The sequence below is a fragment of the Perissodus microlepis genome, chromosome 7 (genome assembly GCF_051167445.1).
Source record: "Perissodus microlepis isolate ML-2025 ecotype Zambia chromosome 7, ASM5116744v1, whole genome shotgun sequence".
In the NCBI taxonomy this organism is placed as follows: domain Eukaryota; kingdom Metazoa; phylum Chordata; class Actinopteri; order Cichliformes; family Cichlidae; genus Perissodus; species Perissodus microlepis.
The window spans coordinates 14,586,847-14,600,196 of record NC_140467.1 but is presented as its reverse complement, the minus strand read 5'-3'; the positions used below and the strand labels follow the sequence as shown (position 1 = coordinate 14,600,196).

The following is a 13,350-nucleotide window of genomic DNA, read 5'->3' as shown; positions in this document are numbered from 1 at the left end:
AGAAATGCAATGTCTTTACAGCATGTCTCATGCATCTTGCCTTTAAAATATAATGACCGCCACAGATGATTTCTCCCGTACTTTGATCAGGTGAATCTGGACTTCTGGTGACTGAAATAACAGCCAAAGCTCCATTCATTGGTTATGTGAGAGACATGAAGCAAACTGAGAAAAAGAAGCTGCGTAACGTCTTCAAGAAAGGTGATCTGTACTTCAACACCGGTGACCTGCTGTGATAAAGATAATTTCATGTACTTCCACCATCGTGTTGGAGACACATTCAGGTGTGTTCATCGTTTGAAGTGAAGCTTAAAAACGTGAGCTCACACAGAGCACTAAAAACAAAAAATGTCAACAAATGGAAAGGAGAGAACGTAGCTACATCCTCGTGCTGGCTGACTGCGTTAAAGAAGCCACTGTTCATGGAGTCAAAGTGCCAGGTACATGAACAAGAAACATATGTTCAAATCAAAGTACACTGCACTTAGTTTGATTACTGAATCAATGATCAAATTGTTTCACAATGTTATCCAGCATTTTCTTGGCAAAATGTAAAAACACATTCTCAATAGATGGGTAACTTTTAGCTCCAAGATGGTATTAACAAACCTCACCAAACTTTGAATCTTTTATATATTGGTGTAATTATTAAAAATATGGTAAGTATCTGCACTGCATTTGCTTTACACCAAATATCACTACAGAAAATAATTGGACTCTTCCTCTACATTCACTTCTTTTGTTCTAATCTAGAAATTTTCAGACATTCTAAAAATTTCAATGAGAGGATTATGAAGTGTAGTACAATTTTTAAAAGTTCATCTTGTTCTTTAATGTGATCGATCATAAAACCTGCCCTACTTTCTCAGTGGTGTTTGCACTTTGTAGGTCAGTTGAAGTCAGTGCTGCGGTCATGAACTTTCACTGATGTATTCGACTTTAGAAGTACGCAAGTTTTATTAACTTTAGACTTTGTGACACTAGAGTGCAGCAGGGTTATCCTTCTTTGTCAGTCAGAGGATTGTACCCTATATTTCAGTATAGCTTATCTGAAGCAGTGATCACAGGGGGCAAAGGGTGTACAGGCAAAGAGTTTAAAGCGTACAGTGATGACTGAATGCAACATTGTGACATCGAAGATAAAAGCTGACAGTGACAATAAATGAGACATCTGAAAGCACCGTAATTTTTAAACAGAGTTAAAATGCTTTTGGTCCAAACTCACTTTATTTTAAATTTAATGCTGCTATAGATTATGACAAACCCCCTTGCTTGTTTCTGGCTATTCAAGAAAACTGCACCATCTACCTCATTTCCATTTGTCATGGGTCTGTGCTGGCAGACCATGTGGAGAGAGGAGGTGGACCCAAATGCAGACACTTGGACCAAATCTATGATTTAACAAAGAGCGAGCCGTTTATTGATGGCTGAATCCGGTCTTTAAGTCTGACGTCATTGGCCGTGCTTGGGCCCAAACTCCTCTTCAGGTCCCAAAGTCAAACGAACACTGCAGTATCACTGGGAGTTAAAACTGTCTAAATCCTTTCATCTGTAATAAAACGATCAGCGTTGCTGCTTTACCAGGTGTAACAATTAAGTTTAACATCCAGGCATCCACGAAAACCAAATTTATGAAATTTAACGGAGTCAGAAGTTAGCAGGGAGTTAGCTTGCTAGTTTCTGTGTGATTCTTACTCTGAATCTGAATAAGTACGCAGGACCACTGAGTGCCGTAAGACCAACTCTTTACTCACTGTATTACCGCCTCCTGGCATGCATTGCCAGTGCGTAACACGTAATTACACAATCGAACAATAAACACATACTGCCCATACAACAAATGTACCAGTGACAATTGTGAATACACCACATCTCCCCTTTTAAAGAAAAACAGAATATTTCTTTTCTCAGGACAGAACCTTTGAGTGGACTACCTTTTGATTATTTTTTTCTTTTTCAAAGCCAAACAAAAACATCTGGCAAACAAACTGCATTACATTTTTAACCTTTTGTTTTTATTTCATTTTTTCATTTCTCTCTTCTTCTTTTTTTGACAACTCTTTTTGATTCGTTTTACTGTGCTCTACAAAACCATTGTAACACAGTTATATAACAACAACCTTTTTTTTCTCTTATAGATCTAACTTTTTAGCTTTAACTATTGCCCTCCCTGACTTGGTTCAGACAACATCAGCGTTAACAGGTGTAGCAGGGATTACACTGGGTGTTTGTGGTTTCTGCAACACAGGCACATTAGCAGGTTTGTGCACTGGTGAACTTAAAGGAATCAAATGCATGCGATTACGCCTCACAGTCCCTTGTGGTAACTCCACTGTGTATGATCGTGTTGTAGAGTGATTTTGGATAACAGTGCCTGGAGTTTTGACATCGGTCACCCAAACTTGCTCTCCTGGGGAGAGGCTGCATAAAGGTTTTGCGTTGTGGCGCCTGTTAGACATTGCCGTGTCCATCATCCTCTTCTCCCTTTCCTTTTGAGCAAGCAGTGCGCCGTCCGGCAGTGTAGGCTCCAGCTGCGATGGAAGTGTTGGCAGTATGGTTCGCAGACGTCTGCCCATTAAAAGCTCAGTCGGCTGTATCCGGACTGGAGTGGTGTAGCTCTATAGGCAAGAAGAGCTAGATAAGGATCAGCTGCTTTTTACAGAAGATTATTTACAGTCTGTACAACACGTTCTGCTTCTGAGCACCATCTCAGAGATTTGTTGACTCAGCCCGGGCCACCACACTGTTTGGCGTGCACGAGCTTTACATTTTACAACACCTTGATGTCCTTCGTGTAGTTTTTCCAGCACCTTGTTTCTCATCACTGAAGGAATGACAAGCCGTGTATCTTTTAGCAAAAGGCCGTCTTCAACAGTGAGCGTGGCTCTGTCAGGCCAGTAATTTCTCAGTAAAGGCTCTTGTTTTGCATGTTCTGGCCAGCCTTGGGTGCACATGTCCATGATGCGAGCACACACACTGTCGCTTTTCAGTTGTTCCTTCAGTGTTTGCAGGCATGTTTGTTACAATACTGTCCACTTATATGTCTGTGCTTTCCATTAGCTCTTTGTCTGACATGTTCACTGGTTTTTTCAGAGGCGAACGGGACAAAGTATCTGCTGTCCAGAGCGATTTCCCTGGGGCGTACTGCACATTGTACGAGTAACGCATGAGTCTCATTCTGAATCGCTAGATCCTGGGTGGCAAGAGATCCAGAGCTTGTCCTCCCAGTAAGGAAACGAGAGGTTTGTGGTCCGTTTCGAGACAAAAATGTTTACCAATCAGGAAATCACGAAATCGCTCAAACGCCCATGTAGACTAGACGCCAGTGCCTCTTTTTCTACTTGTGCGTATCGTGGTTCAGTAGGAGAAAGGGACCTCGATGCATACGCCACTGGTCGCCATCCTTCTTCCCACAGCTGCAAAAGAACACCTGCGAGACCATAGGATGAAGCATCTGCTGATACTTTAATGTCTCTGTTGGGGTCATACATTGCGAGCACTGGGGGTGAGGTCAGGGCATCTCTTAATGTTTTGAAAGCTCTCGCTTGGTCAGTTCCCCAGTACCATGCATTCTTTTTGGAAAGAAGATCTCTCAGGGTTTTGTCTTTTTCAGCTAAATGGGGGATGAACTTGCCCACTTGATTCACCATGCCCAGAAAACTGCGCAACTCTGACACATTAGTTGGCTCCGTCATTTCTGTAATTGCCTCTGTTTTCATCGTGATTTGGCATTTCGTTTTCACCTTCCCCTTCTCCTCACACTCGGCAGATGTATGGAGTCTTACAAGTCACACAGCACTTCTGACACCATGTGTGATTCTTACTCTGAATCTGAATAAGTACGCGGGACCACTGTGTGCCGTAAGACCAACTCTTTACTCACTGTATTACCGCCTCCCGGCACGCATTGCCAGTGCGTAACACGTAATTACACAATCGAACAATAAACACATACTGCCCATACAACAAATGTACCAGGGACAATTATGAATACACCACAGTTTCCATCTAAATATAATATACCATGTTCTGACTGAGGGATTTCTGAATCAAATTAAGATGTACAGCTCTGCTATCACTTCCGGCATGTGAACAAAAAAGGGACACATGCACACATACAGAGAGGGACACAGGGGAACCTAAATGGACAAGGAGATTACACATGACAAATAGGGAAGACGACGGAGGACAAAGACATTGCTGAAACACACAAAGGGCGAGGGAGACTTAAAGGGGACTTGACAGACTTGCACACTGAAGACACGACACCATAACCGACATATTAGGGAAGACACAGACCTGGGATGAGCCTAGACAGATGAGAACTAAATAGGGAAACAGAGCTCACTATCAACAGAACTAAATGAAGCCTAAACTATACAAAGAAGAACATCATAATACAAAAGGGACATGAAATTTAAAATGCTAGGTCAAAAAACCCAGCCCATGACATCATGCTTTGTCCTGTAGTGTGTTTGTCATGTTTCACATGTTTTGTGATTGTTTAACTTTTGTCTTCAGGTCAGGAGGGAAGAGCCGGGATGCAAATTATTGAGATGACAGCGTTGCACTTCTGGTTGCACATTTTAATGACAAGGTGTTTTAAATGATCTTTGCCTTCATAATAATTTTATTAAAGCTGTGATTTCATACACACACCCTCCATATCCATATCTATATCCATAGAGATCTTCTGTAATCCCTGGGCAACAGCAGCAAGTTGTGAACAGAAGTTAAGCTTCCAATAAATTGTGGATAACATAAACCCAACATATAAACTGTTTTGTTTTGTATCTGATTTTTCTTCTTCTTTTTTTTGCTGCAGCAGATATTAAAACAGGTGTAAAGTTGTTTGCAACTTGTGAATTTTGACTCGAGGGTAAGTCATCTCAAGAGTAACAAATCTTTTGATGCATGTTTAAATATTTGTCAGTGTTTAAAAATTTGTTTGAACATCTATATGTCATGGTCCTGAGTCTGCCGACTCAGTGTTTTGTGTCTCTTTATGCTTTTGTTTATTCTGAGTATGTATTCTGTTATGATTTGCCATTTGTTAGGTTTCTGTTCTGTGCTTGCCCTGGTCCCACGTCTGTGTTCTGTCCGTCTATGGCAGGGGTGTCGAACTCCAGGCCTCGAGGGCCGGTGTCCTGCAGGTTTTAGATCTCACTCTGGGTCAACACACCTGAATCAAGTGATCAGTTCATTACCAGCCTCTGGAGAACTTCAAGACATGTTGAGGAGGTAATTTAGCCATTTAAATCACCTGTGTTGGATCAAGGACACATCTAAAACCTGCAGGACACTGGCCCTCGAGGCCTGGAGTTCGACACCTGTGGTCTATGGTGTCACACTGTCTGTTTGTGAATCTGTCTGTTTAGTTCAGTGTCTTATCTGGTTCTCTGTGTCTGAGTTTCCTGTTTTATTCTGAAGGTCCCCGTCTCATGTGAGTGTGTTCAGTTTACGTTTCCCCTGTCCCGCCAGCTCTGACTTCTCCCAGGTGTGTTGCCCTCCTGTTTCTCATCCCCTGATTACTGCTGTGTGTATTTAAGCCCTGTGTGTTCTCCTGCCTGCTGCCGGTTTGTCTGTGTTCCACGGTGTTTCGTTCCTCTCGCTGCGTCTCTCTGCCCCGCACCTCGTTTCGTGTGTTCTCAGGTTTGTTATTTAGTTTTCCCAGTTTAGGTTTCTTTAGTTACTTGTCATCCCTCACTGCCTGTTTGCCATTACACCACCTTGTAAATAAATGTCACTCGAATCATCAGTCATTGCCTGCATTTTGGGTCCTCCTTTCCCCCAACACCACACGGCTCGCCTCGGCAGCCGTGACACTATAAATCTGACCGTACACACACACACACACACAGTAATAAACTATACTGCTAAAGTAATAGACCACTTAAAAGCTTTTAGACAGAAGCAGATTTACTCAAAACTGACTGAGAGGTCCAAAACTGCACTGAATTTAGCTTTTGAAGTGTTACTCCTGATATGGAATTTAGCCTGTGTTTGTTTACACAAGGCAATAAAGCAGTAAGAAACATACACATTCACTAGAGTTAATCAGGAACCTCCTCTATACATACTTTGTAAATATGTAAACTCCAGCCAGCAGCAGGTTACGAAATCCTTCTGTCTGACATCTTTGAAGCTCAGTAATTAACAGCTTCTGTCTGGCTTTTCTGGCACACAACTTCTTGTTACTATTACTAATATTTCCACAACAGATACATGTTAATTGAAATTTATACAGTTGAAGCTTAGAACCACTGGGAAAAACATAAACTGGGGATCATAACGTTTAGAATGTTTTGCTGTTAGGAGGGACTATCAAAGCTGCTGTCCTGTTGGCGCTGCCTCAAGTCATAAAACAGAGGCCTCGACCAGATTTCCTGCAGCTTCTCACATTCAGAGCCAGGAGTAGGCTCTCTGTGCATACTCCTCTTTGTATGCACAAACGTCTCGGTATGAGGAGTCTTCTTAGCAATCTCATTATAAACAGTGAGGTCAGAAACATCGGGGCCTTGACTGCCTAATTCCCCGATGTTGCTGGCTGATGCAGCCGACACAGAAAAGGGTTTCACTTTCCTTCTAGACAGTTATTGTTGATAGTCAGAGTATTTGGTGCTAGTTAAAGGGTTCCTCTGAATTTTTGCCTTGTGCCCCAACAGACTCACCAGTGGCTCTTGGCAAAACTACAAGTTAAAGGTTAACTTGCACCTGCCCTTCTGTGTGAGCGAACACAGCCCAGCAAAAGCTTAGCTGAGATCCGACAATCTCCAGCCTGTCTTGTCTTCATGTTCAGGTCATCAGGTGCTACCCTCTCACAGTCTGTTTGGGCTTCATTTTGGTCCACTAGCACAATCTAAAGAGGTCACTCGGTATAAAGCCAGTGAAAGGCCTAAAACACGTGAAAGCAGTATGTTATACTGTAAATCATTGATGCAGCTCATCTGGTTGTTCACTAGCAATACAAAATGCTTTTCAACCTTTGGAATTTCTCAGTACTCCTCCTCCTGCTCCACATGCCTTTTTATACCTCTGTTTTGTCTTCAGCAGGACAGCTGTGAGACAAACATGTTGGTCTGGACAGTGTGTGCGGCTTTGATTGCATGTGGCGTTTTACTCCGCCATTCTTCCTTCCTCCAGGATGTCCAATTCGTGCTCACTAAAATAAAAGTAAGGCGGTTCATTGAAAAGTGCGTGCAGACTAATTACTCAATCCTGGACCGCTTTTTAGAGCTGGTGAAGACGCAGCCGCACAAGCCTTTCGTTTATTTTAAAGATGAAACATTTACGTACCGGGAAGCAGACGTCCTGAGCAACAAAGTTGCGAGAGCGTTTCTGCAGGCTGGATGCGTAAAAGAAGGAGACACGGTGGCGCTGTTCCTGGGGAACCAGCCGATGTTCCTGTGGCTCTGGTTGGGTTTGGTGAAGATTGGATGCGCTGGAGCTTTGCTCAACTCCAACATCAGATCCAAGTCTCTGCTACACTGCCTCAACTGCAGCGGAGCCACAACTCTGGTAGCAGCTGAAGGTAGTACCTGCATTTCTGTCTGCTTTTCCAAGTGATGGAGACAGTTGAGAGCTCATTTACTCAACATTAAATAACCAGATAAATACATAAATAATCTGACAGGCCTGGAGTTCATCAATTGTATGAAACTATTTTCTAGAGTTGCTGGATGCAGTGAAGGAGGTGCTGCCCCATCTGCACGAACAGCAGATCAATGTTTTCATCTTAGCCGACAGATGTGAAGTTACAGGTGTGGAGAGCTTCATCGATAAAATGAATCAGGCTTCCTCTGAGCCTATACCCAAGGAGTTAAGGTCCCATTTAACCATGCAGAGTCCAGCAGCCTACATATACACCTCAGGGACAACAGGTAAACTACTTACTGAGATTCACGATGCATCAGTGAAAGAAACAGAAGATTCGCCACCTGAGCCTCTGGCTTGTCTTTAACAGGTCTCCCTAAAGCAGCTTTGATCACTCAAAGCAGAGTGTGGACCATGTCTTTACTTCTGCTTTCATCAGGAGTGAACTCCAAAGATGTGATTTATGATACCCTACCTCTTTATCACAGCACCGGCTTCCTTGTCTTCACTGGGGCCATTGAGAGGGGTATGAACTCTTTGGATATATACTATTGTGTTTTTTAGATATATGATTGGTGTATGACTTTAGTTTTTTTTTTAACCAATGTAATATAAAAACCATAGTTACATATATGCAGTGTTGGGGAGTAACGGAATACATGTACCGCCGTTACGTATTTAAAATACAAAATATGAGTAACTGTATTCTGTTACAGTTACCGTTTAAAAAGGTGGTATTTAGAATACAGTTACTTTGTTGAAATAAATGGATTACACGGCGGTACTTCCCTGTTTCATATTGTCACGGGTCAGGACTGTTTGGGTTTTGATTGACAGCTACGTTCTGTTGTTCCAGGCGGCAGCGTTACGGTTGCCATGGTTACAGGGTGACGCTCTCTCTCTGCGTGTTTCCTGGGTGAGAGAGCGCCGTTTTGTTGTTGTTGTGCTAAGCTAATAGGCAGAATGCTACAGGTATAGCTCTAAAGAATGTAGCATCATAGGCAGTGTAGTCTGTGCTGCAGAGAGAATGGACTGCCATACCCGTTATGTGTCTGTGAGCGAGGGAGGGAGAAAAAGGAAAAGTACGAGCTGTCATCGAGCAAAAACGGGAGCTGGAAGCATGTAAATATAATAATAACCACTGCAGCCAAGAAGAGTGCCTGATGAGCCCAGTTGTAAGTAAGCAATTAAGACTCGACTGTACACCGTGTTCGTGTTTTCCTCCAAAAACAACAAGTTCCGTTGGAGCAGCCTTTCAACGCCTCTCTCTGTCTCTCGCAAGCAAAGTTGACCCAGAAACAAAGTAAAGCTATTTTTCGGCTACGAGCCCAACACAGAACCCACCGTATTAGCCAGAGGTCCCTTTACTACTGTTCGGAGCTGCGGACCTTCAGTAACAGTAATAAATCACAGCAATAGTACATTCACGTAGTTGTAAACAGCATGATAATATATTAAGTAATCCAAAGTATTCAGAATATGTTACTCTCATTGAGTAACGTAACGGAATACGTTACAGAATACATTTTGGGGCATGTATTCTGTAATCTGTAATGGAATACATTTTAAAAGTAACCTTCCCAACACTGCATATATGTAACTATATGTTACATATTTGTTGAAAAACCCAAAATTTTGACTACTTCCACTGCTACTCTTTAAAGTGTGCTGTTGTCATCTATTGTTGTGTGCAGGTATTCCTGTTGTTCTGAGGAGTAAGTTTTCTGCTTCCCAGTTCTGGGACGACTGCAGAAAATATAATGTCACCGTCATACAGTACATAGGTGAAATTATGCGTTATCTCTGCAACACTCCACAGGTTTGTGTCAACACAGCACCAACATTAATACTACTGTCTCACACAGAAAGGTTTAGAAAACTAACAAACGCATGCTCTTCTTTTCTCTTCAAACAGAAACTCAGTGATAAAAACCACAAGGTCAGACTTGCAGTAGGCAATGGGATCAGAGCAGATGTTTGGAGGGACTTTGTGAGACGATTTGGGGAAATTCAAATCAGAGAATTTTACGGCGCAACTGAGGGAAACTTTGCTCTGTTGAATTACAGCAGCAAGATGGGAGCTCTTGGGCGACACACCTTCCTGCACAAGGTAAAAGTCCATGTTTCAGCTCACATTAAGAAGTAAAACCTGTCACTCATGAAGCAGTGTTTTAGCTTTTTTTTTTTAATTTGCAGATGTTTTTTCCATATGCTGTGATCAAATATGACATAGACAAAGAAGAACCTTTGAGGGATTCTTCTGGTTTTTGCATGGAGGTTCAGAGAGGTGTGTTACTTCCAGGACGCTTACAAAACCAAAGATTCTTTTTTTCCTGTCCTTTTTTTTTTTATATTTCTAAAGTTCTCACCCATGCATCTTTAAAAATAAGTATTTATTGAAATCTCATTAATATTGACTTTAAATATAACAACCCCAAAGATGATTTCTCCCGTACTTTGATCAGGTGAACCTGGACTTCTGGTGACTAAAATAACAGCCAAAGCTCCATTCATTGGTTATGTGAGAGACATGAAGCAAACTGAGAAAAAGAAGCTGCGTAACGTCTTCAAGAAAGGTGATCTGTACTTCAACACCGGCGACCTGCTGCGCATCGATGAGGATAATTTCATGTACTTCCATGATCGTGTTGGAGACACATTCAGGTGAGCGCATGTTTTGAAATAATGCTTAAAAATGTGAGCTCACACAGAGCACTAAAAAAACACAAAACTTGTCAACAGATGGAAAGGAGAGAACGTAGCTACAGCTGAGGTGGCCGACATCCTCGCGCTGGCTGACTGCATTAAAGAAGCCAATGTTTACGGAGTCAAAGTGCCAGGTACATGTTGCTTTGTTGCTGCGCTTGTGCCAAAACCAAGAAACACATGCTACTGAATCAATGATCAAATTGTTTAACAATGATATCCAGCATTTTTTCTGTTTGCTGCTTGTTGCTCTGTGCTCTATCCAGATGATCCCGCACTACTTCAATAATTTTGTAGTCCAAGATCTGAGGATACAAATTCATGACTGATAGTGATCCATTGTATGTTTTTCTATCCAACTTTGTTTTTACTTCATTGGCAGTGCATTTGGGATCATTGTGAGGCAGAAAAATGAAGCTCTTGTCAATCAAATGCTTTCCAAATACTACTGCATGGTGGATTAAAATCAGACCATACTATTCTGCATTCATAATTCCATCAATTTCCAAACAGTGGTTGAAATGCAGCCCCAAACCAGCCTCCATTGTGTCTGTAAACACTCACTGTTGTGCTTCTCTCCTCACCTCCTCTGTATATGTTTATGATGGCATGAACCAGAAATTTCATATGTAGATTCATCACTCCATAACACCTGTCACCACAGATTTTTAGTCTAGTTCTTGTATAATGTGGCATACCTTAGCCTTTTCTCCCTGTTTCACATCCTTAGAATGGCTTCTTGACAGCCACTCTTCTATTGACATTTCTGATGAGGCTTCTATGAACAGTAGATGGATCAACTTTCCTATTTCTTAAGGACATAACTTTCAGATGTTGTTCATCTGCTGTAGGTTTCTTAGCCCTGTCCTTTTCTTTTGTCCTCCACTTGTCCATCTTCCTGAGATTTTTTTGACACACTATTGTGAGATTAGCAATACTGAACTTCAGTTAACTCCTGTTTTGTGACTGTTTAACTTTTGTCTTCAGGCCAGGAGGGAAGAGCCGGGATGGCTGCTGTTACTTTGAGAGATGGACTGAAGTTTGACTCCACGGCTGTTTTTAAACATGTCGAGGACTTCCTGCCGTCCTACGCCAGGCCACGCTTTATGAGGATTCAAGTATGTTTACTCCAGTTATTTTACACTTTTACAAATGCATTTGTGGGTAAGCCTCTTTGTTGCCATAGTGATTTATTTAGCCCACTAATAATTGGTTGTACTGTGATTTATTACAGAGGTCACTGGACATTACAGGCACGTTCAAGCTAATAAAGACGAAAGCAGTGGAGCAGGGCTTCAACCCAAATGAAATAACAGACCCACTCTACTTTCTGAATGAAAAAGAGAAGAACTATACTTCACTCACGCCAGATGTATTTGATTCAGTTATAGCAGGAGACGTCAAAATATAAAGTGATTTTACTTTTGAAGGAAAAAATCCACCTTTTCACACACAAACGAATCATTTGGTGTGTGTCACTTCTGGCTACACATTTTAATGACAAGGTGTAAAGCATAAATTTATTTTTTGTTTTTTCATGCACACCCCCCATGTTTGAGTTTGATGTACCAATCTGTGAGTGTGGTGATGGGTTCACTCAGTGAGGTTTTCTAGTTTATTAAATGGATTGCTGTACACCTCCTTCCTGCATTGCATTCTGGTCCGTGTAGGCTTTTGGCAGTGTCGGAGCAAACATATCTTTCTGTCACACATTCTGCTCTCTTTAATATTCATTTAAAACCTCCACACCCAAATGTTATGCTTTTGTAAGTGGATTTATTCAGTCAGCTCATACAGCTGGTTTCATGCAGAATGTATACCCTGAATAACTTTATCTAGTCTTATGTCCCAGAAGCTTGTCAGTACCTCACACCAGCTCCCAGCGTAGGTGCTCTTTTCTCACCCTCTGGTTGAGTTCTTCGTAGTGTTCAGGAGGCCTGGATTGAAGCCATGGAGCTCAGGCAGGGGAGAACAAGCTCATTAACTACAGGGTCACTGATGTTAAAAAGGGAATCATAAATGGGGGAATAAAAAATGTTTCTTTCAGTGGTATAATATATTATGCTATTTCTGCCACTGTTATAGTCCATCCATCACTTTTGTGCAGTGACTTGCTGTCGATGGATTACCACGGCCCTCGAGAACATGCACAGAAAGATACTTTGTCAACATACAGCAAACTGTAGTGCAGCGTTTGACAGGGATGCACGCACATTTTAGGCAGCATTAAACCGCAATTGTTCTGAATCTGGCTCAAATTTGAGTGTCAGGATTTAAAGCATCTCCTTTTTCCAGACACCCAGGAAATGCATTAAAATGTATAACACTTTAAATTCATTATATTATTAATTCCTTTCTGATGCCACCCATCAGTTAAATGTCAGGTTACTCGAGGGTTGGTTTGCTGCTGGTAATAACTCTCAACTCCTTGAAGAAACGTAACCATGGCATTTGAACATGTTTATATCAAATCTGTCTTTTCTTGATTTTTTAAAAAAATATTAGCGATCTGATCACATTTTATAATTAAATGAAAAGTGCCTACGGATGTGCTGTTGTGCTTTGCCTCTCTCTTGAGCTATTGTTTTGTGGAGGGGGAAGAGGGGTGGCGGATCTCTAGTTTTTCCAGGTGAATACTTTAAAATCTCCACACAAATTTTTTATTGGATAAAGATTATTTTAAATTGTTTTATTTATTTGATCCAAATGAGGTACTTCATTGTTTGGAGCTACAGGAGGAGCTGACGTCATTTTAATATTCCATTTTTTTAAAATGCACTTACACTCACTCACACGATGCATAATTACAACCATGCATCCATAGTACACTCACACAGAAATGTAGACATGACAAAAGCATAAAAATAATTATCTTAGATCTGAGAGCCAAAGCTGGAGGCGAATACGGGAGACATTTTCACAGGTTAAGAAATGGATCAATGAACTTCCCAAACTCTAAGAAAGCTGACTGTGAGCACACAATATCCTTATATCCTTATAAAAAGCAGCCAATGCCGAACACCCCCACCCCCCACCAAAACATGGATTTTA

At 41.6% G+C, this 13,350-nt stretch overlaps 1 protein-coding gene across 1 annotated transcript; it reads left to right on the top strand.

Annotated features, from left to right (window-relative positions):
• Positions 1 to 6,915: 6,915 nt before the first annotated feature.
• LOC146382789 (long-chain fatty acid transport protein 2-like) lies at positions 6,916 to 13,044 on the top strand. Its single transcript, XM_084933703.1, has 10 exons — positions 6,916 to 7,531; positions 7,671 to 7,880; positions 7,964 to 8,119; positions 9,288 to 9,412; positions 9,509 to 9,703; positions 9,790 to 9,880; positions 10,059 to 10,257; positions 10,336 to 10,433; positions 11,287 to 11,417; positions 11,534 to 13,044. Exons 1-10 carry the CDS (start codon positions 6,916 to 6,918, stop codon positions 11,708 to 11,710), a joined length of 1,998 nt encoding a protein of 665 aa, XP_084789829.1. The 3' UTR covers positions 11,711 to 13,044.
• Positions 13,045 to 13,350: the final 306 nt, after the last annotated feature.